The sequence below is a fragment of the Pan paniscus genome, chromosome 10 (genome assembly GCF_029289425.2).
Source record: "Pan paniscus chromosome 10, NHGRI_mPanPan1-v2.0_pri, whole genome shotgun sequence".
In the NCBI taxonomy this organism is placed as follows: domain Eukaryota; kingdom Metazoa; phylum Chordata; class Mammalia; order Primates; family Hominidae; genus Pan; species Pan paniscus.
This window is the reverse complement of record NC_073259.2, coordinates 90992903-91019116: the sequence shown is the minus strand read 5'-3', so window position 1 is coordinate 91019116 and position 26214 is coordinate 90992903. Positions and strand designations below refer to the sequence as shown.

The window sequence follows — 26214 nt, the reverse complement described above, 5'->3', positions numbered from 1 at the left end:
ACAATTAAAAAACACTCCAGTGTGCTGTTTAATATGATATTCAATCACTCCACAGGCAAATTGAGGGTGAGATTCCCAGAGACATGGAATAAATATTTTAACCTCTTCCAAATAATTTTATTTTTCTGTTTACTGTCTAGTACTCCAGCCTATCTCTAAACTATTTCTAAATGTTCTGTCCTTTGTAAAAAAGAGAACGTGAGTGTTCTTACCAGGTGTGTATTTTGTAGTTTGGGAGAGGTTTGGGATTTTTTTCTGTGCTCAAGACATATAGCTACTATTAAATTCCTCAAATATAGAATGTAGAAGTGTACAATAATCCTGGAGATTATATAGTCTAATCTCATTTATTTTATATGCATGAGAGAGGACTAGAAATATTAAACAACTTAAGCAGGTTTAATGAAAAGGGAAAATCTGACTTTACAATTTATGCTTTGGAAAAAAAGAAATATTTGATTTGAGGACAAAATGCTTCTCTTCTCTTTATTATCTCCAAGCAGCAATATTAATTAGTCATTAGGCCACCTTACTTTGGGGATTTTTTTCCAAGTGTCATATGCTGAATATGTGGTTTGCAGTTGTAACCATCATCAAACAGCTGTAGTAACAATTTACTACAAGGCAGACAAGGATCAATCACAGATGATAGATATTTTATTATAATTTCTCATTCTTGACCTCTTATACTCAGAAAAATCCATGGCCTAGATTTACATACTTTCTGATTAATAAGAATTAGGCAATTTTTCAACATAAAACATAGAATAATTGTTGTAGCATATCTATTGTCTGCATAACCTTGTTTTTATTATTAATATTACTCTGAATTTAAAATTAAATTTTAATAAAAATTATGAATTTGATACTTACTAAAATTAATGTATACTTTATTACTATTATTGAAAAATTACATATATATAGCTTATTTATTTCTACAGTCTCTAGAATCTAGCTAATATTCCATACCCAGATGTTTTTGAGAGTCCCTTGCAATAATTCTGGGATATGACCAAGGTGTTGGGAATCGCTGCTTTAATGCATTTATTTGTCATGTCAGAATAAATATGCTCTGTCAGAATTTGAGTATGATGCCAGATTGTGAACGTTTCTTTTGTGAGGATTAATATGATTTATTAGAATTCCATTAAACACGAACATGGGTTCCTGTTTCTCCACAGGTCCCTGAAATATCAATTTAAAAGTGTTAATATTTTACTTACCCATCATGTTGTACAAGCTCTGTGGGGCAAACTGCCTTGGCATTTTCTGAATTGCTTCCTTGTATACACTAAGGGCTTCCTAATTTATAAAACAAAAAAATAGATAAATCATCAATAAAGTGCAGGGATCGTCATTGAAAATAAGATAATAACTTTCTTCCAAAGTTAAAACCATCCACTGCTATTTCTAAATGGTTCACTAGAGGAAAATAATTGAACTGTCCTTTTGTGGCATACTATCTCAATTCCACCAATGAAAACACTCAGCCCAGTCAGTGAAGAATGCCATAGCTTAACGAGGCATCGAATGTTAGCAATGCTCTTTTAATACAAATTTTCTAGTTCATGCAGATTACTCAACTAAAAAACCAAAAAAACTATATATATATACATATTTGAAAGTTACCCATTAGTCATCTAAAGTGCATAATTACTTTAAGTCAGGAAACCTGGTAGGATCTAATATAATGTCAGCTAACAAATCTTCCAGCTCTTGAAACCCACAGAAATTACTAAATGCAATTATTTTAAAAGTTGTATCTTCATACTTATAGTATAGTTTTAATACATTGCATAAGAGTACGTGAGTAGGAGGGCAGGGGAAAGCAGTTTGAAGGAGAGAGAGGGGCAATAAGGAACTCATGCAGGCATGGCTTCCTGTCAGAGGAAGGGAGGACTAGTCTGGGTCACCTCCTAACTTACTGTGCAACATCCTGTTACACCACTGCTTCTTTTCCCTCAGTTAAGAAATAATAAAATTACATTTTATTTCATAATAGTTTTTTAAAGAATTAAGAGAAATGGGTGGCATTTATATCAAATCACTTCCTTAATATTAAAGTACAAAGAATATATTTTTTAAAATATCAAACACTGGGCATAGGGTAACAATTCTAGAAACTGTGTCTTGGGTCATCAAACCAAAGAAATGGTGAGCAAAGAAGCTCGAGAAACATTACATGTTATTTCCCCATTCTTGAATAGTCACAATACATATTGACATACCATAATTGCTCTGAGAAACTCACAGGAAAGAAATCTATTAAATTTTTATTTAGCAGAAGCTTTTTCTAAACAAATTTGATCAAAAAACCGTTCTAATGTCATCATGTATTAGTTTCTCAAAGGACAATAGTTTAACGTGTATACATATTAGTTGTTCAAAGGACATAGGCTCAAAGGAGGCTGTAGGTTACAAACCACTGAGACTGGATCAGAACAAGGGGGAGGGAAAAGGACAGAGAGGCATTGGCCAGACCTCATAGTGTCCCTGCTCATGATACAGCTTTCCTAGGTTGTACAAACAACTGGTAACAGAGCTCTTGTGTGCATGAGGGTCCTTTAGGTTTTCATCTGGGATCTCCGAACACTTTAAGAATGTCCGTCGGGCTTCTTCCGTCCTTCCTTGGTTCATTAGAATAATACCGGTATTTAAATATGCAGCTGAGGGGGAAAAGTGGAAACAAAAGTGTGAGAAGATGATATACACTTGAATAAAATAAAGTTTTCTTTGTTTCAATTTGGTTTCTATGGTTTAGTGCTCATTAAAAAAGAAAAAAATACTTATGACACAAATACTCATGGGATCAATAATGGTAGTGAAACTGCAAATATCACTGCAGAACATATGTAATAGTGTCTGCCAGCAAGAAATTCCAAATATTTTAAGCTTAAAATATAGTTGAGTAAAAGTTATAGCTATCAAAATTTTTTTAATGATCAATGGACATTAAAGTATGATGCAATTGAGATATAATTGTTAGAGGTTCATAATCTGATTAGCGAGTATTCAGAAATAAGAGCACCAAGTGTTTTCTCAGTGAGGCTGTAAATTAGAGTTAATTTTCAAATATGGAAAGAGGTATAAAAAAATAAAAACTTGAGTATTACTTACAAGCCAGGGTAGGCCTGCTCCCAATGGCCAATTTATAATAATGTAGTGCTTCTGCAAACCTGCTGTTCTCCTGGAGAAGTAGCCCTCTGCATGAGGAAAACAGAAATTTAGAGAAAGGACTGTATTATTATATATAAAACCACAAATTTTTATTTTATATTCCAAAAATAAAAATGGTTAACAGCACAGTAAAAATGCTAACCTGGTAGTATAAAAATAAATTCTAAATATAAGGAAATGATTCCTCAGGAGGGAAAATACTGGATAGGTATCCGTTGCATTTGTGCTGCATTAGAAAGTATTAGGAGGTATTTTCTAAAAGCCTTTTACCACCACTGAACTTTCCCCTTTTCTAGCTGTCTTTTCTCTCCCACTAGAATTACTAACCACCTGGATTTCTTCTTGGCGCATGCACATTTTCCCATCACTTCGGAAATGAAGCTTGCCTAAGGCAGCGAGATATGTATATATGGAAACATGAGATGCCTCTCTCACTAGCTGTGTTGCTTGGGAAATATTGGTGCTTGGCTGCCTGAAAGGCAAAAGGTAGTCTGGCTCAATAGCAAAAAGAGAGTCACAGTTTAATCAGATGCCAAAAAAGAACAACAACAAAAAAGACTGAAGGCTATCAACATCACCCTTTTCTTGATATTTGGATTTAGTTGAATAAGACTGGATTTCGGAACACTATGCAAATTTCAGTTCACTGTTCTGAAAAACATCTTTCTCTGCAGACCCCAAGATTCCATAGGCTTTCTTAGAAGGCTCTAAGGTAGTAACTGCATGTAATATCTCAGCCATGCCAGAACCCACCCTCATGACCGAATGAAATCAATTACAGGCATGTCTATGAAAACAAGGTGTTGGAGAATTGAACTAAGTTCAAAAAGCTCGCACAGAGGGCTTTTTGGCCTATCCCCATTCTCTTGTAATCAGTTAAGTATCTTACAGACATTCCGCACATCTATTGAGCCTGAATACTGCTGTTATCATCTCAAATTGCAGATTCAACTTGGCAGCTGCTGAGGTCTGTGAAAGGCTGGTAAAAGGGAGGTCAGAGAAAAGAGAAGACTACTAATAAAAACTTATTCTGTTAAGCATTTTAAAATACATTATTTAATGAGCATCTTGGTAAAATATTTAAAATTAAAGAATGCTCACTTGTGTCAAAAGCATATATTAAAAACTTCATTATTTCTCATAGTTGCTAAAAAGTCATCTGAATAAAGAATTCCCAAACACATTAAGATCACTTTCACATATATATATATATATATATATATATATATATATATATATATATATATATATGAAAATCTGGACAACAGTTAATCTGATCATGAAATTAATATGCTGTGCTGTCAAGTGTTCTTGTCTGCTGCTAGGAACAAGAGACAATAAAGCTTCCTGCAGTAGTTAAGCATTTGTGGAAATGGTCAGTTTTATTCAAACATGGGTAAAATTGATAAAGAGGATGAAAAAATTTTTAAAAAGGAATAATACTCTTTATGACAATAATTTTATTGACATAATGCTTTCCCATTAATTAAACTCATACATATTAGCTAACTTCTGAAACTTATCTACAACCTTAAATGTCTTCATGGCTTTGCTTTAAAATTCAGATAAAGAAAAAAAAAATTCAGATAAAGAGGTGCATCTCCCTTGATAGAAGGGTAAGGGCACCAGGGGAGAAATACCATCTAGATATTTAATTCTATTTTTTCTAGCTTCTTTAGAAATTAAAATCCTTCAATCAACCCCTCTTTGTCCAATATCTTCAGCTGCTTTTATCATACGGTTTTCTTTTCTTAAGAATACAAAAATGTTCGTGTACCTCTTAGACATAGGAGAAGAAAACACCCGTATAACCTGTATTCATTCTTGTATCCACCTCTAACTATTGCTTATGATTGTTCTTCCCTTCAAAGCCAGATTTTCTTTAAGAATGGTCTGTGGTGTATATGACCAATGCCCCAATCCCATTTACCCCTAAATCCTGTTTAGATTCTCTTCCCAGAATTCCCCTGAAATGTCCTATTAAATTTCTACCAATCATCAAACCCTCAAAATAGTGCACCTATGTGAAACTCCACTCAACTACTACACTTCAGACTACTGAATTCATCTTCCTTCCTGAAACTCTGTATTTCCTGGGCTCCTGGGAGACCAGTCTCTTCTTGAGACCCTCCTACACAGAATGAAAAAGAAAATGTCTCTTTATTCATGAACTCCTTTAAAAGGAGTTGGTGTTTTACAGGATTTTGTACTTGTCTCTAGGAATAAATACAGTCTCTGTGGATAACTACAGTCTCTGCATGACATCATGCATAAATGTGGCTCATGTACATGCTGACTGCTCACAATTTTGAAAAAATAATCTCCCTCCTGACATCCAGATCTGCTTTCAAAAGCTGATTGAGCCACATCAAGGTAGAGGCTCACTGACATTTCAAAATCAATACATCCAAAATATGAAATCAGTATCTCCCACCTAAAAATAAATAAATGAAATAAATAAAATAGGGAAAAAATCTTTGTAATTAACACAATCATTCACTCCAGTTGCTAAAATGAGAAACCTGATTATCACTCTTAGGTCTTCACTTATCTTCACAATTCCATGTTTTGTCTACTAAGCCCACCTATTCTTATTTTCTAAGGCTCTTTACTCTGCCCATCAAGGTTTATCTTTATGCTTCTGTCAGAGCCCTTTTTATCTTTTCTGTCACCTGAATGATGGCAATAGCCCACTAATTAGTCTCCACATAATTACATTCCTAAAGGGCAAATATGCTATTAGGCTAGATGGAATGAACATGAAGGGAATGAGCACATATCTCTGACAATGTACCTAAAGCCCCAAATCATTGAAAACTGATGTACTTAGCCTCATGGGATTCCAATGCTGATAGACTATATTCCTGTCATTATCCAATTCATAAAATATACAAAGAAGAAAAAATGATAAATAGTATAATAACCACACTAGGACAACCCTGTTCTGCCTGCCTTATTCTTGTGGGGAGGGAACGGATCCTAGTCACTCAGAGGAATTCAGCAAGTCATTTCCAGGAATATATATATACTGTGAGTCTTTGAATTAGAATATCATCATCCTCTACATAATCTGAATAAAGTTAGCAATAGAGTGAGTCTAAGATAGATGACTATTGTGACTGATTTCTTATGGGCTAAGGATTTAATTGAGCATTAACTATGCCCAAGAATGGATGCTGCAAATGTGAACAAGACAGAGTTGCACTTGCCTATGGATGCAAAATCTACTGAGGGAGACAAATAAGAAAACAAATGGTGTAGAAAATTACTGTACTGGAGGACAGAGGACCAACATTACCCAGCCCAGGAATGGATAAGGAAAGGTCTGGAGTCCAAATAGGACTGGAGACTGCCAGTAGGCAGACGCTGAAAGCACCCCACAGTAAAAAGAGTTATCAGCTCCACATTACAAAGGGAAAAAGAGAGGCTCAGAGAATTAACCAACTCCCTCTAGTTATTATGATTAATAAGAGGCAAAGCCAGAATTAGAACAGTTTCCGATACTAAATCTCATGCTCTTTCTAGAAGGAAAAGAGAAAAGAGATGAAATACTTCAATTCCAGGTACATGTGTACTCGGTTATGTTTCTTTTTGCTGTAAAACTTGCCGAATTTTATATAATGTTAATTTGTGTTGATACACTGAAAAGGAGTCAAGTGCCATTTTGGAAGTTCTGGATAAATTTGGGCCAATTCTAGCACTGTTATGACTAGGGTTCTGTTAGTGTTATTTTCTAGATTGAGAAAACCCTTTTTTATTTTACTGATAACATGATAGACAGATAGAAATCCTTCATGTTACAATAGTTACAATAATAATAATAATAATAATAATAGTGGCAGAGAAACTTATTCAGCACTTAGAATATATGGAGCATTTTACATATATTACTTTATTATTCAACAATAATCTTAAGAGGTAGGATATTATTACTTTCTTCATTTTGCACATAATGAACCTTGGGCAAGAAAAGTTAAGTAACATACCTAAGGTCAAACAACAGGTAAGAAGGCGCCAAAATTCAAACCTAATAGTCTGGATATACATGAGGACCTGTAATTTAATAAATCATTCATACTAAAGGCTTTTTATGACTTTTCATGACTGTTTAAAAATGACATAGTTTGTTTACATGCAGACCATGTCCAAATCTTCTGGTTTCTATATGAAAAATAGGAACACATTATACATTTTTTTAAATTAAAAAAACCTGATACCTATATATTTGTTAGAATTTTTTTAGATTCAAGGGGTTCATGTACAGGTTTGTTACATGTATATATTGCATGATGCTGTGGTTTCCGGTACAATTGATCCCATCACCCAGGTACTGAGCATAGTACCACTTAGTTAATTTTTCAACCATTGCTCCCCTCCCTGCCTTCCTCCCTCCCTCTCTGCTTTAGTAATCCCCAGTGTCTTTTATTGCCATCTTATGGCCATGAATATCCAATATTTAGTTGCCACTTCCAAGTGAAAACATGCAGCATTTGGTTTTCTGTTCCTGCATTAATCTCCTTAGGATAATGGCCTCCAGCTGCAGCCATGTTACAGCAAAATACATAATTATATACTTTTTATGGCTGTGTAGTATTCCCTGGTGATTTACTCCCTTTTCTTTACCCAATCCATCATTAACAGAACCTAGATTGATTCCACAGCTTTGTTATTTTGACTAGTGCTGCAATGAACATGTGAGTGCATGTGTCTTTTTGATTGAATGAGTTATTTTCCTTTGGGTACATACCCAGTAACAGGACTGCTGGGTCAAATGGTAGTTCTGTTTTAAGTTCTTCGAGAAATCTCCACACTGTTTTTATAAGTATTCCCTTTTCTTCATTGTCTCACCAGCACCTATTGTTCTTTTGACTTTTTAAATAATAGCCATTCTGACTGGTGTGAGATGGTATCTCACTGTGGTTTTGATTTGCATTTCTCTGATGATGAGTGATGTCGAGCATTTTTTATGTTTGTTGGCAGCTTTCATGTCTTCTTTTGAAGTGTCTGCTCATATCTTTCTTTTTTTTTGTTTTTAATGGTGTTGTCTTTTGCTTGTACAATTATTGACATTCCTCATAGATTCTGGATATTAGACCTCTGTTGGATGCATAGTGTGCAAACATCTCTCATTTTGTAGGCTGTCTGTTTACTCTGTTGATAGTTTCTTTTGCTATGCTGAAGCTCTTTACTGTAATTAGGTGCCGCTTGTTAATTTTTGTTTTTGTTGCAATGTCTTCTGAGGACTTGGTCAGAAATTCTTTCCCAAGGCTTATGGTCAGAATGGTGTCTCTTAGGTTTCCTTCTAGGATTCTTAACACTTTGAGGACTTACACTTAAATCTTTAATCCATCTTGAGTTAATTTTTTATATATGGTGAAAAGGAGGGATCCAATTTGATTTCATGCATATGGCTAGCCAGCTATCCCAGCATTATTTACTGAACAGCAAATCCTTTTCTCATTGCTTATTTTGGTCAAATTTGTCGAAGGTCAGATAGCTGTAGATGTGAGACTTTATTTCTGGATTCCAGGTTCTGTTTCACTGGTCTATGTGTCTGATTTTGTATTAGTACCATGCTGTTTTGGTTATGGCAGCCTTATAGTAGAGTTTCAGGTTGAATAATGCAATGCCTCTGGGTTTGTTCTTTTTGCTTAGAATTACTTTGGCTATTCAGGCTCTTTTCTGGTTCCATATATTAGAATAGTGTTTTTCTAATTCTGTGAAAACTGACATTGGTAGTTTGATAGAAATAGCACTGAATCTGTAAATTGCTTTGGGCAGTATGACCATTTTAATGATATTGATTCTTCCAACTCATAAGCATGGAATGTTTTTCCATAGTTTGTGTCATCTGTGATTTCCTTCAGCAGTGTTTGGTAGTTTTACTTGTAGAGAACTTTCACCTCCTTGGTTGGAAATATTCCTATATTTTTTTGTGTGTATATGGCTATTGTAAATGGGATTGCATTCTTTATTTCCCTTTCAGCTTGAATATTATTCATGTACAGAAATGCTACTGACTGTTTTACATCAATTTTTGTATCATGAAACTTTATTGAAGTCATTTATCAGTTCCAGTAGCCTTTTGGCAGAGTCTTTAGGGTTTTCTGAGTATAGATTAATGCTATCAGTAAAGAGTTAGTTTGACTGCTTTTCCTATTTGGAGGCCTTTTATTTCTTTCTCTTGCCTAATTGGTCTGGCTAGGAGTTCCAGTACTATGTTGAATAGGAGTGGTGAGAGTCGGCATCTTTTCTTATTCCAGTTCTCAAAGAGAATGCTTCCAGTTTTTGTCCACTTAGTATGATGTTGGCTGTGGGTGTGTCAAAGATGGCTCTTAATATGTTGAGGTTTGTTCCCTCAATGTCTAGTTTCTTGAGGGTTTTATTATAAAGGACTGATAAATTTTTTTGAAAGTTTTTTCTGCATATACTGAGATAATCATATAATTCTTGTTTTTAATTTTACTTATGTGGTGAATCACATTTTTTTGATTTGCACATGTTGAACCAACCTTGCATCCCAGGAATAAAGCCTACTTGATCATGGCGACTTATCTTTTTAATGTACTGCACAATTCAGTTTACTAGTATTTTACTGAAGATTTTTGTGTCTATGTTCATTAGGGATATTGGTCAGTAGTTTTTTTGTTTGTTTGTTTGTTTGTTTGTTTGTTTTGAGACAGACTCTTGCTCTGTCACCTAGGCTGGAGTATAGTGGTGTGATCATAACTCACAGAAGCCTTGATTTTCCAGGCTCAAGCGATTCTCCTGCCTCAGTAGCTGAGGCTACAGGTGTGCGCTACCACACGTGGGTAAACTTTTTGATTTTTAGTAGAGATGAGGTCTTTCTGTATTGTTCAGGCTTGTCTTGAACAACTGAGGGCAAGTGATCCTCTCACCTTGGCTTGCCAATGTATTGAGATTACAGGCATGAGCCGTTGTGCCCAGCCTGGTTTTCTTCCTTGTGTCTTTGCCAGGTTTTGGTATCAGGGTGATGCTGGCTTCACAGAATGAGTCAGGGAGGGGTCCGACCTCCTTGATTTTTTGGGATAGTTTTAGCAGAATTAGTACCAGTTCTTTGTACATCTGGTAGAATTCAGCTGTGACTCTATCTGGTCCAGATCTATTTGGTAGGTAAGTTTTTGTTTTTTGTGTTTTTCTTTTTTTTAATTACTGACTCAGTTTCCAAAGTCAGTATTAGTCTGTTCAGGTTTTTATTTCTTCCAGGTTCAATCTTGTGAAACTGTGTGTTTCCAGGAATTTATCCATTTCCTCTGGATTTTCTAGTTTGCTTGCATAGAAGTGTTCATAATAGTCTCTGAGGCTCTTTTATATTTCTTTGTACTTATTTGTATTCTGCACCAACCTAATATCGTCCCTCTTTTTTTCTTTGTTAATCTTGATAGTGGTCTATAGATCTTCTTCATCCTTTAAACAAAACAACTTTTGGGTTCATTGATTCTTTTAGATTTTGGGGTCTCAAATTCATTCAGTTCTGTTTTGACTTTTGTTATTTCCTTTCTTCTTCTGCCTTTGCAGTTAGCTTGCTCATGTTTTTCTAGTTTAGGTTTGATGTTAGATCATTAATTTAAAATCTTCCTAGCCTTCTGAGGAAGGCATTTGGGACTATGAACTTTCTCTTAACACGGCTTTTGCTGTATCCCAGAGACTTTAGTATGTTGCATCTTTGTTTCAATTTACTTAAAAAAATTTTGATTTCTGTTATAATTTCGTTGTTTACCCAAAAGTCATTCAGGAGCAAGTTGCTCAATTTCCATGTAATACTGTGGTTTTGAGAGATCTCCTAGGTAATGATTTTTATTTTTATTCCAAGAGTGGTCCAAGAGTGTGGGTGGTATGATTTCAGTTTTGTTTTTAATTTAGTGAGATTTGCTTTATGGCCAAGCATGTAGTCGATCTTGGGTGATGTTCCATGTACAGATGAGAAGAATGTATATTGGGTGGTTTATTGGTAGCGTATTCTATAGATATCTATCAGTCCAGTTGGTCCACTGTTGAATCTAAGTCCAGAATTTATTAGTTTTCTGCCTCAATGATCTAACATTGTCAGTGGGGTGTTGAAGTCCCCCACTATTATTGTGTGGCTATGTCTTTTTGTAGGTCTAAAAGTACTTGTTTCATGAATGTGGGTGTTCCAATGTGGAATGCATACATATTTAGGATAGTTAAGTCTTCTTGTTGAACACTTTACATTATGGAATGCACTTCTTTGTACTTTTTTTACTTATGTTCATTTAAAATCTGTTTTACCTGGCCAGGTGCAGTGGCTCATCCCTATAATCCTAGTATTTTGGGAGGCAAAGGCGGGCGGATCACCTGAGGTCAGGAGTTCAATACCAGTCTGGTCAACATGGTTAAACTCCATCTCTACTAAAAATACAAAAATTAGCCAGACATGGTTGTGGGCACCTGTAATCCCAGCTACTTGGGAGGGAGGCTGAGGCAGGAGAATCACTTGAACCTGGGAGATGGAGGGTGCAGTGAGCTGAGATCATACTATTGTACTCTAGCCTGGGTGACATCGACTCTGTCTCAAATAAATAAATGAAGTAAGTCTGTTTTATCTGATGGAAGAATAGTGACTCTTGCTCTTTTTTGTTTTTTGTCTGCATACTACATCTTTCTCCAACCCTTTACTATGAGCCTGTGGGTGTCATATTATGTGTGAGATGTTTCTCTTGAAGACAGCAGACATATATATATATTTTTCATTCCACTTGGTACTCTGTGCCTAAGTGGAGCATTTAGACCACTTACATTAATGATTAATATTAATATGTGAGGTTTTGATCCTATCATGAAGTTACTAGTTTGTTGCTTTGTAGTTTCTATTGTGTGGTTGTTTTATAGGGTCTGTGGGCTATATACTTAAGTGTGTTTTTGGTAGCAGGTATCATAATTTTGTTTACATGTTTAGAACTCAAGGATTTCACATAAGGTTGATACAGTGGAAGAACGTATTTTAATGTGGCAGTAAGTCCATATCATACGGAGTTGCCTGAAAATTAAGAAAACCGGCCCATGCTATATATTAATGTGAATTTAAAGTGCCTTTTGGGGGAGAAATTGAAAAAAAAAATTTCCAGTCTCTTAAATTATAAGTAATAGGGTCAATTTTATGTATCCATATGTAGGTGGGTATTATTACAGCATTTTTAAAAGAATATTTTACTTCTCAGATTTCTCCTCTAATGATTTATCTTTTAGAACAACAGACAATGAAATTGAGCAGACAGTGATGAAAAAATAATTGGGGAAAGAGAAATAATCAGTATTTGTTTTGGTCAAAGAAAGAAAATACACCTGGAGATATGAACTACTACTATTTCTAAGACCTAAATTCTAGAAAATCATGTTATTAAAAACAAAAAAAATAACAAAATGTTGTCTTTTAAATCCTTTTAGCTCTTTTTTTCCCCTGATCATGATCACATGTTCTGGTAATACTGCATGTGTAGTATTTCTTTTCCCTAGGAACATTTTGCCCATCTTTTCTCCCATCTCCCCTAACAACCCTGTCTTTGTCTAAGATAATATTTTATGAAATCACAATAATCTGGACACTCGATTAATGAAGAACAGTCAAACCCACAATAACAGTGGATTGGACAGAGCTGAACGCAAACATTAAATGTAAATAGGCATATGGGTCCCTAGGTGATCCTAAACATTGACAGAGAAAGAAGAGGAACATTTATTTAGCACAGTGATCCTCAATCAGGACTGACTTCCTCCCACCCCAGGGGATATTTGGCAATGTCTGGAGACATTTATGCTTGTCACAACTTGGGGAATGTAACTGGCATTTAGTGGGTAGAGTCCAGGAATGCTTTTAAACATCTTACAAGGCACAGAACAGCCTTCCACAGCAAAGAATAACCTAGCCCAAAATGTCAACAGCACTAAAGTTGAAAAACCCTGATTAGAATTTCATATCAACTAACTACAATACATTTCTTCAGAAAATAAAGCCCTGTGTCTCTTCTAATCACACACACCAACTATACAAGAAGATACACTACAGAAAAGCAAATTAAAAGGATTACATTATTTTTCATTAAAAAGTCTAACCTACCATTTCTATTTTCACAAAGGTAAAAGAAAAATTAAATTTTCTAAAAATTAAACAGAAAAGCACACCCTTTCCTACTTCTGACAATACATCTGACCAAATTGTCAGTGTCTCTTTGTAGTAAGACTGCCCTCTAGATAGAACTATCAAAACATCCAAATCCTTAAGTAAAGTGGCCTTTCGCCTCTTGTTCTAACGAAGGTCTTAAAAAGTGGTTGAAATCTGAGAGGTTCAAGTGTGGATATGAATAAAGCACATTAGGAGATGAAAGTATGCTTTTCAAGAGTACATATTTCAGTAACAAAGCTGATGTCCCTGCAACACGCAAGGGAAACAGGATCCTGCTTAACATGGAATCACATACCTTCAAAACCAGGGAAATACTGAAGGATAAACAGTTTCTTTCTTGCTTTGATTTCATTAAAGTGTAATGTGCGGCACTCTTAACAATACATTAAACATTGACAAGGAGCTTACCAAATAATGAATAAATAATTTTTCAGTGAATTGTCTCACGGTGAAGACAGACAAGCAAACAATCACAATACTGTGTAGAGAGGGTCATGATAAAATGTAAGGTGTTTTGGGAACCCATGAAAGGAACACCTACCCAAGGGAACAGGTGAGGTGAAGTTCCTAGAGAAGACGAGAAAAAAAAGGACCAAGTCAGGAATGCAGACAAGAGCATTCCAGACAGATCAAGCCATGTGTACGAAAACTCAAGAGTTACAGAGGATAGCATTTTTCACCTAACAATAGCAATAATAACAGGCTTCATGAAAATAAAATGACAAAATCTATGTAGCAAGCATCTGGCAAACTAAAAAACTAAGACAACTGAAAATTAGGACTATATTACCAAGAATGAGTTTCAGTAATAAATAGTCTGGCTATTCCCTGGACAAAAAAATACTTAATAATCAAAATAAGTCAGATAACAATGTTTATAAGCAATGATTCACAAAATATTTTTAATGCCCAGTTATTTAAAAAGTACGTTCATTTTAAACTAAAAGATGTTTCTGAATTTCATTTCATTTGATTGTCCTTTAACACACATAAGGACTATGAAACTAAGGTTTTTTTTTTTTTTTTTCTCAGAGATAAAACATAAATTTTAGATACTCACATTTTTTCCTAAGGTTATTTATGCATTTGAAATTTGCAAACTGAAATGAACCAACATTGGTTGCAGTCATATTTGAACTTTGCATTAATCCAAATTTCCTAATCAAATTTGCTTATTTAGCTAATGGCTTTAGTAATGAGATTTTACATAACTTAATTGTTAAATGTGATTACACAGACACATTTGCTCACTTTTTTTCCAAGAATTATGCTTAGTTTTAAGCAACATTTATAATATGACACTTGGAAAAATAAATCTTTAATCTCTATCATTCAACAGGACTGATAATTTAATAGCACGGTACACTCATGAAACACAAATGCTCCCAAATCTTGTTTGATAAAACAGATATGAGGCAAAATTCTCAAGTGACTACACTGGCAATAAAAGGAATTAAATTCAAAATCCTTTTTAAATTCACTTACTGTAAATAAGTCGCTACTACTTGAATTAATTACAGTAATTCCAAAATTTAGAGAGACACAGAGCTTAGGAATTAAGTAACTAATATGCACTAGCCACTGTGTTGGAACTGAAAACATAAAAAGAACCACGATCAAACATGCAGCCAGGTTTGGTCATGTCACGAGCAGCACAAGAATCCTGCATTGCTTTAGGAAATCACCTGAAAGGAGTGAGAGCATTTCCTCCCTTACCTCACCTCTTTGCTGCTAGCTGTAAGGCAGAAGTCCTGTGTTGAGGGAGGTAGTGGTCAAACCAAAACTAACACACAAGTCCTGGAAACTAAGCCCTTTATAAAACTGTCCAACCAGCAGGGACTGCACATCTCTGGACTCCCTTTTTAAAAGACAGATTTTAAAAATGTGTAACTGGTTTAAGCTACTGTTATTTTGGGTTTCTTATCACTTGACAACCAACCTCTTCCCAACTGACAAAATGCCATATGCATTATTCGTATTTTTAAAAATGTATAATGCTGCCGGGCATGGTGGTTCATGGCTGTAATCCCAGCACTTTGGGAGGCCGAGATGGGTGGATCACCTGAGGTCTGGAGTTCGAGACCAGCCTGGCCAACGTGGTGAAACTTCGTCTCTACTAAAAACAAACAAACAAACAAAAAAACACCACACACAAAAATTAGTAGGGCATGGTGGCATGCGCTTGTAGTTCCAGCTACTAGGGAGGCTGAGGCAGGAGAATCATTTGAACCCAGGAGTCAGAGGCTGCAGTGAGCCAAGATTGCACCACTGGACTTGAGTCTGGGCAACAGAGCAAGACTCCATCTCAAAAAGACAAACCATATATACATATGTGTGTGTGTGTGTGTGTGTGTCTGTGTGTGTATGTATATATAAAGTTATAAAATATGTAACATCAAATATAGTGCTCATAGAGAAATTTTAATAAAAACTTCATTTAATTACATTTGAATAAATACAAAGTATGAGTTGTCTGGTTTTGAGTGATAACCAGATTAGACAACTGCCAAGAATAAAACTTGGAATTAAAATATTTAATTAAAATTAAATAATTTAAGAATGTAATAGGTGTATGAAATTGGAACTCTTAAATTAAGCTCCTAGACATCAGAGTGGTCACAGATATCAGTTTGCCCAAAAGAACAATGACATTAGTAGTATTTTTTTAAGGCATATGAATCCTTTTCATATCCAAATACTAGAAAGAGGGGAACTCAGAAATTTTTAAGTAGAATAGAAACAGGTAGGATTTTCATCTCAGAAAAAAAAGTTCAGTGAGATATAAGTTATTGAATCTGAGCTCCGCGGGAGATATCAGAGACAAAGCTATAGTTTCTGGTCTCATGAAGCACTTCTGTGACTTTTAGGTTATCTTAGGATAGCAGACTTTGTATTCGAGGACCAAGCAAAAGAATTCTCATTACTCATATATTTTTTTTCTCAAATCATATACTCTATTTCTCTCCCTTTCTCTTTTCCTTAATTAAACTATGTTAAATACTGGTTAAAAATGACATTTTAACTAAGAGTGTTTTGGATAGAAAAGCACTAATAGAGGATGCAAATGTAAATGACTGACTTTCTTTAAAACACGTACTTTCGAGTTATTAGAAAAATGCTTAATACACTTGCTGTGAAAGGCATAATTGAATACATATTTTAAAATACTGCTACGTTATTCTATGTGATTTTTGCATACCATATGTACTGTGAGCAAAATTAAAAGATGTACCCTTCTTTAAAAGGTTAAATTCCAGCTGGGCGCAGTGGCTCACACCTGTAATCCTAGCACTTTGGGAGGCCAAGGCGGGAGGATTGCCTGAGCTCAGGAGTTCGAGACTAGCCTAGGCAACCTGGTGAAACCCTGTCTCTACTAAAACACAAAAACAAAAAAAGAAAACAAAACAACAACAACAAAATAGCTGGGTGTGGCGGCATGTGTCTGTAGTCCCAGCTATTCAGGAGGCTGAGGCAGGAGAACTGCTTGAACCCGGGAAGTGGAGGTTGCAGTGAGCCGAGATTGTGCCACTGCACTCCAGCCTAGCGACAGAGCGAGACTCCATTTCAAAAAAAAAAGTTAAATTCCACTGGGAAGGGTATTGAACTAGTTGTTTCCCTGCTCTATACTTTCATTGAACTAAGAAAAATGGAAAAAAGGAGATGGACAGAAAAACAACCACCATGTCACACATAAACTAGGTAAATAAGGGCACATGATTCTATTACATAGGTCTCCAAAGCTGAAGTCTGTTTCAGAGTGTGTCACTTGTGTCACAAAACTGCCAAGTAGGTGTCAGAAAATACAGTTAAGCCCTCTCTCTGGTATCCTTCTTTTGACACAGACCTAATTATTTGTTCTAAATTGAATTTTGTTTAGACTTGGACAACTAAATAAAGTATAATAATGCCACTGTCTTTCATAAAGTTCTTTTTTTAAATTCTAACCTGTTAAATATGAAACAGTAGGCATTCAATCTAAATGACTTTTTAATTATTTCAGATGGATTGCCAAAAACGTTATTCTTTAACATTAATAGAGAAATAACAAGTTGCAGCTTTTGAAAATAATTTTTATATGATTTTTTCCTTAAGAGTCTAAAGAAAGAGAAACATATCCTCACTACAGTATCATTTATTTAAAAGTTTGTGAAGTCTTGATTAAATGGAGTATTCATTACAAAGAGGCTTCTCCTGAGATTGAACATGGACTATGACATCTAAATAAGCCTTTATGTTCCATATTAGTCCATTACTACCTTTGTGACAGGTGGTGAACAAGACGCTTTACAACTATTATGTATTTCTCACAATGAACCCATAAAGGTATCAACCTTATCTTAAAATGAAGGGTTCAAAGATCAGAATGGTTAAGCAACTTAAGTCTATGCAGCTAGTTGTTATTGTTGGATCTAGGATTCGGAGAACTACATTGTATATTCATATATGCATAATTTACTTTGTACCTACCTTTTGAATATATAACTAAGACTACATTTTCTTCCACATGTCAAAATAATAGGTGTGAATATATTTTCCTAGTTTAAAAACAGTACTCAACAGGAAGTAATAAAGATTAATACTTGGGGTTTAAGTTTTTCATATTATTTCTTTCCACCCTTGCAATTAGCAATAGCAATTATTATTCTTTTTACTTTAGAGTCTAAAAATGAAGGGGGAGAATTTAAATAATTTGTCCATGATAATGTAGCTGTCAAGACTCAAGATGAGATTCAAATTCAGAGGTATCAGGCTTCAAATCACCAACACTGGGAATAGGTGACTGCTTTTAGCTTACTTAGTATTAATACCCGCCCTTTCTCTCTGGTTCATTTACACACTGCTTCTTAATTATCTGAGTCAACAAATTTCTCTTCTTTTCTTATTTATACATGTACTTCCCAACATGTAAGCATCTTGAATTTGCATCGTGTGATAAACTGCAGCCTCCCAATGACAGTCAACCTCTATTTTACCAAGAAATGCATCACAACCAATACACTTATAAAGGGGTTTCCTTGAGTTACTCTTGTGCTTTGGACTCACTCCTCTTCATGGAAGTGGTTGCCAGTGAGTTAAGACATAGCCCCAAAATGGCATAGCCAGGGAACACTAAGAAATAGAATAAAATTACCAGCTAACAAACTCTTCAGATTTTATTATCATATAATTATATCAAATTTCTAGACATTATATTAACATCTCTTATATTATATAATGCAACTCAACCCAAGGTTGCAGATGAAGAATAACGATTAAATAATTTGCCTAAGGTCAGACACTGGACCAATAAATGAATGATTTGAAGCCAAGTCTGTTTAAAGCCAAAGACATGCTCTGAAGTATTTCACTGAGCTGCCTCCAAAGTACAAGGTTGCCAGATAATTTAATTTAAAAAATTTAAAAAAAGCAACTTTTCCCCTTTCCCCATTACCCTTCCCATGAAAACAAATATGACTCTGGTAAGTCCATATATATCTTCTGGAATCACAGTCAAATCTCTTTCAAGTATTTCCTTCATCCTCTGGGAGAATTTTGATTTAAAACAAACAAAATTAAGAAATGAAAAGCATCTAACACAAGTTAAAGGCACTAACCACAAATGATTTAACTTTAAACCTATATAGTGATTTACTATCTATTCTTTGCTATTTACCGGTGCTATCCAACATGGACGTCTAATCTTTATGTAATTTCTTGGAGAAGAAACACCTATCAGTTGGAGAGTGTGTAACCACTGCAGAGGAATGCCTACGCTGGAATACAAGCATAGGCCAAAAGCTTTCTTGCTCAGTAAAACTCAATGTAGTTAGACTGACTTGTTTATTCATTCAAAACATATTTTGAAAGTACCATTATGGAGGTTTAATGATTAGAAAAGATAAATTATTTAAAAAGCAGCGCCAATGCTGAGTTGATATGCTTTGAATGCTTTGGTATAGTATGATACACTATGGAAGTCTACAGCAAGAAAACCTAACTTAAACAAGTTTGTTCAGGCAGAGGGAAGAAAAAAGGGGAAAAAAAGAATAGCTTTTGAGAATTCTACAGAAATCAACACACTCAAAAAAATTACAAAAAGAAAAAAAAGCTTCACGGCAAGATTCCATCACAGATATGGTTATAATTTGGGTTAGAGATGACCCCATGGGCACACAGAGATTTAGTGCAATGTACTCACTTTAAACATAAATGTTCAACAAAGTGGGTGTTTTCTTTGTCCCTTAACAGCAGTGCACTAATGAAAGTCTGCTGTTAAAGCAATAAATTATGAAAGGGGAAAAGGTATCATGTATCTTATGGACCAGCAGGAATAGGTGTTAGGTCATACAAGCAGTTTCTAACTTAAAAATAAGGAAGATGAGTTCCAAAAATGAAAGTCTGAAGCTATATATATATTTTTTTGCTTGGAATAGATTTTTCAACTTAGCAACAATTCACTTGAAGGTTTATTCTGAATACTTCAGAATTAGAAGAAAAACACTATTCATAACAATCTTTTTGTTTGTTTGTTTAAATTAAGGTAGGGTTTCCCTCTGTTGTCCAAGCTGGAGTGCAGTGGTATAAGCATGGCTCACTGCAGCCTGAGTCTCTTGGGCTTAAGGAATTCTCCCACATCAGCCTCCTAAGTAGCTGGGACTATCGGCATTTGCCACCAGGCCTGGCTATTTTTGTTTTTTAAATAGAAACAAGGTCTCACTATATTGCCCAGGCTGGTCTTGAACTTCTGGGCTCAAGTGACCCTCGTGCCTTGGCCTCCCAAAGTGCTGGATTACAGATGTGAGCCACTGAGCTTGGCCTGTAACAATCTTTCTAAAGTTGCATTTGTTGATTTAATTTTGGTGCAGAAAAGGAATGGCCCCCTTCACTGAACTCAGTGGTCATAGAGAATGACGAGCAATTCATTGCCATAGGCATCATTTAGCGGCTTCAGTCATGGAAGCAGGAGCCAAATTGGTAGACAAGGCTGAAGAATGGAGAAAAAGGGCTGAGAGACGTTGACAGAATGATGGAGGTTTGGGGATCAAGATGCCAAATTAAGAGAAAACTGGCAAATACACTCAGCAGCACTTGCTTCTATTCTCTTTTCTATTCATTCTACCCTTATATTTAATAAGGCTACTGGTCTTATTTCCCTTGACTTTTCTTTAAAACAAAACAAAACAACAACAAAAAAACAGGGCATAAGAAATGGCCAACTTGCTTATTTTTCCAAGCCATCGATTGTTGCTTTTGATTAAAAATTGCACTCTGAGGCTGGGCACGGTGGCTCACGCCTGTAATCCCAGCACTTTGGGAGGCCGAGGCAGGCGGATCACCAAGTCAGGAGATCGAGACCACGGTGAAACCCCGTCTCTATTAAAAATACAAAAAAATTAGCCGGGCATGGTGGCGGGCGCCTGTAGTCCCAGCTACTCGGGAGGCTGAGGCAGGAGAATGGCGTGAACCCGGAAGGCGGAGCTTGCAGTGAGCCGAGATCGCGCCACTGCACTCCAGCCTGGGCGACAGAGCGAGACTTCGTCTCAAAAAAAAAAAAAAAAAAGAAAAAAAAGAAAAAAAAAATTGCACTCTGCTCCAACACCCAGTTTCAGGAGACTGAGTACACACTTTGCAGCCCAGGTTTGCACCTAACACTAAAGTTGGTCTTTGAAGATTTAGAGATTTTTTTCTAAAGAAATTTTATTTCAAACAGGCAAATGTACAGGGGACACACTCAAACACAATACCATCTTTTAAAGGCTGTCCTTAGAATAACAGTGGAGTTAAAACCCAGTCACCCTGTAGACTTAAGACAGCTTGGATTGTTCTAACCAGAAATTTCTGTTGTTAAAGAAAGTGCATGCCTGGGCCGGGCGCGGTGGCTCACGCCTGTAATCCCAGCACTTTGGGAGGCCGAGGCGGGCAGATTACGAGGTCAGGAGATCGAGACCATCTTGGCTAACACGGCGAAACCCCGTCTCTACTAAAAAATACACAAAATTAGCCCGGGGTGGTGGCGGGCGCCTGTAGTCCCAGCTACTTGGGAGGCTGAGGCAGGAGAATGGCGTGAACCTGGGAGGTGGAGCTTGCAGTGAGCCGAGATGGCGCCGCTGCACTCCACCCTGGGTGACAGAGCAAGACTCTGTCTCAAAAAAAAAAAAAGAAAAGAAAAGTGCATGCCTACTCTCTGAGTCTGATGATGACATGTGGTTTCTAGAACAAGGCTCCATCTGTCTCTCTATTGCTAGACGGCTGGTGGACATTTCCTCACACTGTCCTCCTTATTATCAGAATAGCAAGATGGCATCACTTTTACCCAAACCCTGTGCCATGAAACACCCTCAGCTTATCATCTGTAACAATAAGGGTCGCTAAGTGCAAAATGAAATGAGAGGCACAATGATTAAAAGCAATGGAGATGTGAAGCAAAAAGGGCATCCTTAGGTATTCTTTAATTCTGCAGGGGTAAATGGGAGAGAAGAAGGGAGAAAGAGAGAAGGAAAGATTCTAAAGTAATCTATGTACACCCTTCACACATGAGGAATTTAAGGAAAACATATGTACCTAAAATAATGTGCATGCAACTAATATTTATTGAACACATATGCTAAGCACTATTGCAGACACTAAGAATATATACAAAAACAATGCTTTCGTGAAGCTTACATTTTAGCAATATACAAAGTAAACTAGGTTTACATTAATTTTAATATCATTATTTGTCATTATAGTTAGTAAATTATATAGTTCACTAGAAGGTAATACATGCAATGTTTTAAAGAATAAAGTATAGGGGAACAGAAAGTCTGAGAGAGGCAGATGGGTTGCTAATTTAAATAGAATTGGCTAGGAGGCCTCATTCAGAGAGTAACATTGAAGCAAAGAATTGAAAGAAATGAGTGATATAATTTAGCTATAGAAATAATGTATTATTTAGTAGAAATAATATGTAAGAAAAAATAAGCAGCAGATGACACATTCATTTTTTAAATTCATTATCATCTAAATATCCAGATGTCTTCAAACTTCAATTACACTTTAAGTAACTTTTCCATCATATAGGGGAAACCACAGTTAGGTTTTGTACAAGAAAGAAAGTAAATTAAGTGAAAGACAATATTACTATATTTCCTGGTGTGTCTAGGAAATAATTCTTAACTCACAGTAATTGGAAATCTGCAGAGGACTGATTGGAACTACACAAATAAATTTACATCTGTTCATTTTTCTTCAGGAGCAGAGAAATAAGAAACTTTTTTCATAATGCAAAACCTCCTTCTGAGAAAATTGAAATTAATTTACTTGAAATTCTGCTGCACATCAGCCTGCACTTTCCATGTTAGCGTAATTTCAGGAACAACAGAAAGCTTCTGGCCATTTAAGTAACTTTCAATCGGTTTTAAAGTTAAACCAAACAAAAGGCATTAAAACAGGACGTGATTATGAACTTCTTTATAAACCTCTTTTATGGGTTTTCTAATATATGCCCTCAAATTTACCTACAGTGTCCTGGATGAAAATGACTATAAAATTAAAGGCCTTTTAATGAGATTGCAGAAAAATGTCTTTCACCATTTTCCAACATGGAAAATAGTTTAACTCACTCTACACTCTTGAATGAATATTTCTACATAATACCATTTTGCAGCTACGTTTGTAAGAGAAAACCTTTAATACAAATGAGCATAGGAATGAGTGAATCTTTCTTTTGCCAGGCTCCAATTTCTAAAAGGATTCTGATTTCCCCCAATTCTGCTTTGGGGTAGAGTGGGGAGTGCAAGGCTTAATAGTTAGTTCAGCAGGCAATTCTAGACACCAATTTCCATTGCTATAAGAGGAATGAGTGTGAAATCAGTTGTTTGATTCAATTCGATTTGAAAGCATTTAAGAACTAAGGAGGTACTGAAGACCTCACTATGTGATAGAAACAAATACATATTAATTTACATCTCCAGCCATCAAAGACCTCCTAGTGTGAATCTCAGTTCTTTGGTCTTTGTGTCCATATATTTCATAAGATAAATTCACTCTCTGAATGATACCCTGTAGTTTTGTGATAGCAACATGCTGTTCTCTGAATACCACATGGAGAAGTGAATAACATGTTTAAGTTTCTACACCTAGGACTGATGTCACTATCTTTTTTTCCCATGGGGACACAAAAAAGTCCATAGAAATATTTAACTTCTCTATAGTACATGGTTTTGGCCATTTTCTCCCATCTTACTGTCCTAACCAACAGCTTCAATGACATCACACAACTTAGTCTTTTACTGTACTCCTTAAGCCAACTTTAGGTTTCTACTTTTTCTTTTTCTTTTTCCTTTTTTTTTGAGACTGTCACCCAGGCTGGAGTGCAGTGGTGCAATCTCGGCTCACTGCAAGCGCCACCTCCCGGGTTCACGCCTTTCTCCTGCCTGGGAGTCGCTGGGACTACAGGTGCCCGCCACCACACCCAGCTAATTTTTTGTATTTTTAGTAGAGATGGGGTTTCACCGTGTTAGCCAGGATGGTCTCGATCTCCTGACCTCGTGATCTGCCCACCTTGGCCTCCCAAAGTGCTGGGATTACAGGTGTGAGCCACCATGCCCAGCCAGGGTTCTACTTTTTCTATCGATCTCCTTAAATATCGGTATTCCCTAGGATTCCACCCATGGTTCTTCCATTTATTCTTATGCATATTATTCACACACACATTATTTATTTTCAGTTTTAATTTACATAATTATGACACCAAAATCTATACCTTTTAGCTCAAAATGCTCTCATGAACTATGGAAACACATTCCAGTTGCCCACTGGATGTTCAATAGTCACCTCAAACTTAGCCAAAACTGAAAAGTAATTCCCCCAAACCACCTTACTTACCTGTCTTTCTAGTATGACTCCTCTATTCTTTTCTTTTTCATTTCTCTTTCCTTCAGGCTGATTTACATTTCTTTGTATACCTTGTCACGATAATATAAGCATATCACTCAGAAAAGATGTCACTTTATTACATAACATTCTATTTTTACATCCAGACTTCAAGTTACTTGAGAGTAGAAACTACACGTTGTCAGCTTATTCTCAGCTTTTAATATGATGTCTATCACTCTGAAGGTACTCAGTATTTGTTGAATAAATTAATGGATCCTTATTTCCAAAATGTAAATTCATATTTATAAATATACTCAAAAGACATAATCAGTCTTGACTGAACTTTAGAATTGTTCATTCTTTCTCAGAATTATGTGAAAACTAGTGATGTTCGAAATAGGTGCTATAAGAATTGCGGATTTTGAGTGGCAGGAAGATAAATTTCACCTTGAGAGCTAAACTGTAAAATCAATCACAGTGAATCAGAGAACAGGAGTGCAAAATCAACTGTGGACAAAAAAGATACCTCCAAAACTAGCAGGGATGCAGTGTAACTGTCTGACCATATTAGTACAACAACTGAGTACAAAATGTAAAAGTGTGTAGGGAGCAGGAGGTGATGAAACTTTGAAAGCTCTGGAAAAGTAAATTTAGAGTCAAATGCCAATAGCAATTGTCTCAGCACTTTCCAGGAAAGGAGGAGCTGCAGCCAAGAGGTTTCATAGCATCAGGCTGTCTTAGATGAATGTCATTATAAATTTATTCATCCAATACTACTTGGATTGACGCTGTTACAAATTAAATGTTTTCAACACATTGAGAGACAAGCTTGTCAAACAAACTTGTGATTCCCATATAGACTTGCTCAGATTGAGTCATTCTAGTACCTATGACAATATAATGAACGAAATCTCTTAAAAACACTGACACAGAGGGACTTTCTTAGCCTTCAGCATGCTTTGTTTATATAAGTAGCTCTCTCCAGGACTAATCACCCCAGGCAACCAAGCACCAGGCACCTGAACAGATCAGCTTCTTTCTTAAGACCACTTGCAGCAACTTACTGAAACCAATGAATGCTGCAAGATAAAATTTTATGCTATATACAATTTATAATTTTAACTAATAATCACACATGATTCTAAACAGCATAAAACCTGCAATAGAAAGAAAATGTTTCATCTTTTGGTTTTTTTTCTAAATAAAAAAATTAAGCTAGATGTATTTTAACTCTAGCTTCTCCATAAAATCCTTTCTGACTTCTCCTTTACCATTCTGCAGACATCCAGGTCATCATGTAGTAATTCTTGTCTTAATCCATGTCTGGCATCTTGACAAGAACGACTTAGCTAAATATCTTGAATATAGTATGTCTTGGCCAAAACTCAAGAATGGATAATTTAATGTTAAAATATATTCAAGAATTTACATTCACAAATGTATAGCTGGTTGATGAAATCATTAAACATTGTCAATTTGCCCTAGTTTCAAATAATTACTTTTTACTTTCAAAATTTTTTTCAAAAGGCTATTTATATTCTTATGTTTTTCCTAGAGAAAAATATGATAGTAACTCTACAAATTATAATTGAAAAACTAAAAGACAAATTTAAACATGTTTCTATGAACAAAAGTCAGTTACATAGCCACTTATACCCCAAGTAGCCCTTTAAAGGACAGACTGATATTTTAAGAACCAGGAAACATCTTATCCTATTAATAATAAATCAGAATACAAGTATATACTTCACTATTTACTATTTAATTTTTTCTGATTAACAAATGGAGCTATTGAAATGTATTTTGCTGAAATATCCCTTGGCTGGGTATCCATTTAAGTAACATACTCATTATATTCTCTTATCAATTCTGAATTAAAATATGTTTTCAATGTGTATTCAATAAAGAAAATATATCCAAGGTTTGGTAGGAAGAAAGAAAAGAGAACTTAATCCTTTACAATAGAGTTTGTAAGACTATATTTCAAAATCATTATCCCAGCCAGGTGCGGTGGCTCATGCCTGTAATCCCAGCACTAG

General features: G+C 35.6%; 1 protein-coding gene across 4 annotated transcripts in view; it reads right to left on the bottom strand.

The window, feature by feature from the left end:
* The window catches only part of TMTC2 (transmembrane O-mannosyltransferase targeting cadherins 2), a 446884-nt gene that overhangs the window by 166443 nt on the left and 254227 nt on the right, over nucleotides 1-26214 (bottom strand). For all 4 annotated transcript variants that reach the window (XM_003811646.5, XM_034936298.3, XM_055095955.2 and 1 more), the window contains 3 exons: nucleotides 3118-3203; nucleotides 2482-2666; nucleotides 1224-1302 (listed from right to left, as the gene is read on the bottom strand). In XM_003811646.5, the coding sequence (XP_003811694.3) occupies nucleotides 1224-1302; nucleotides 2482-2666; nucleotides 3118-3203 (350 nt within the window). The remainder of the gene's footprint in view (nucleotides 1-1223; nucleotides 1303-2481; nucleotides 2667-3117; nucleotides 3204-26214) is intronic.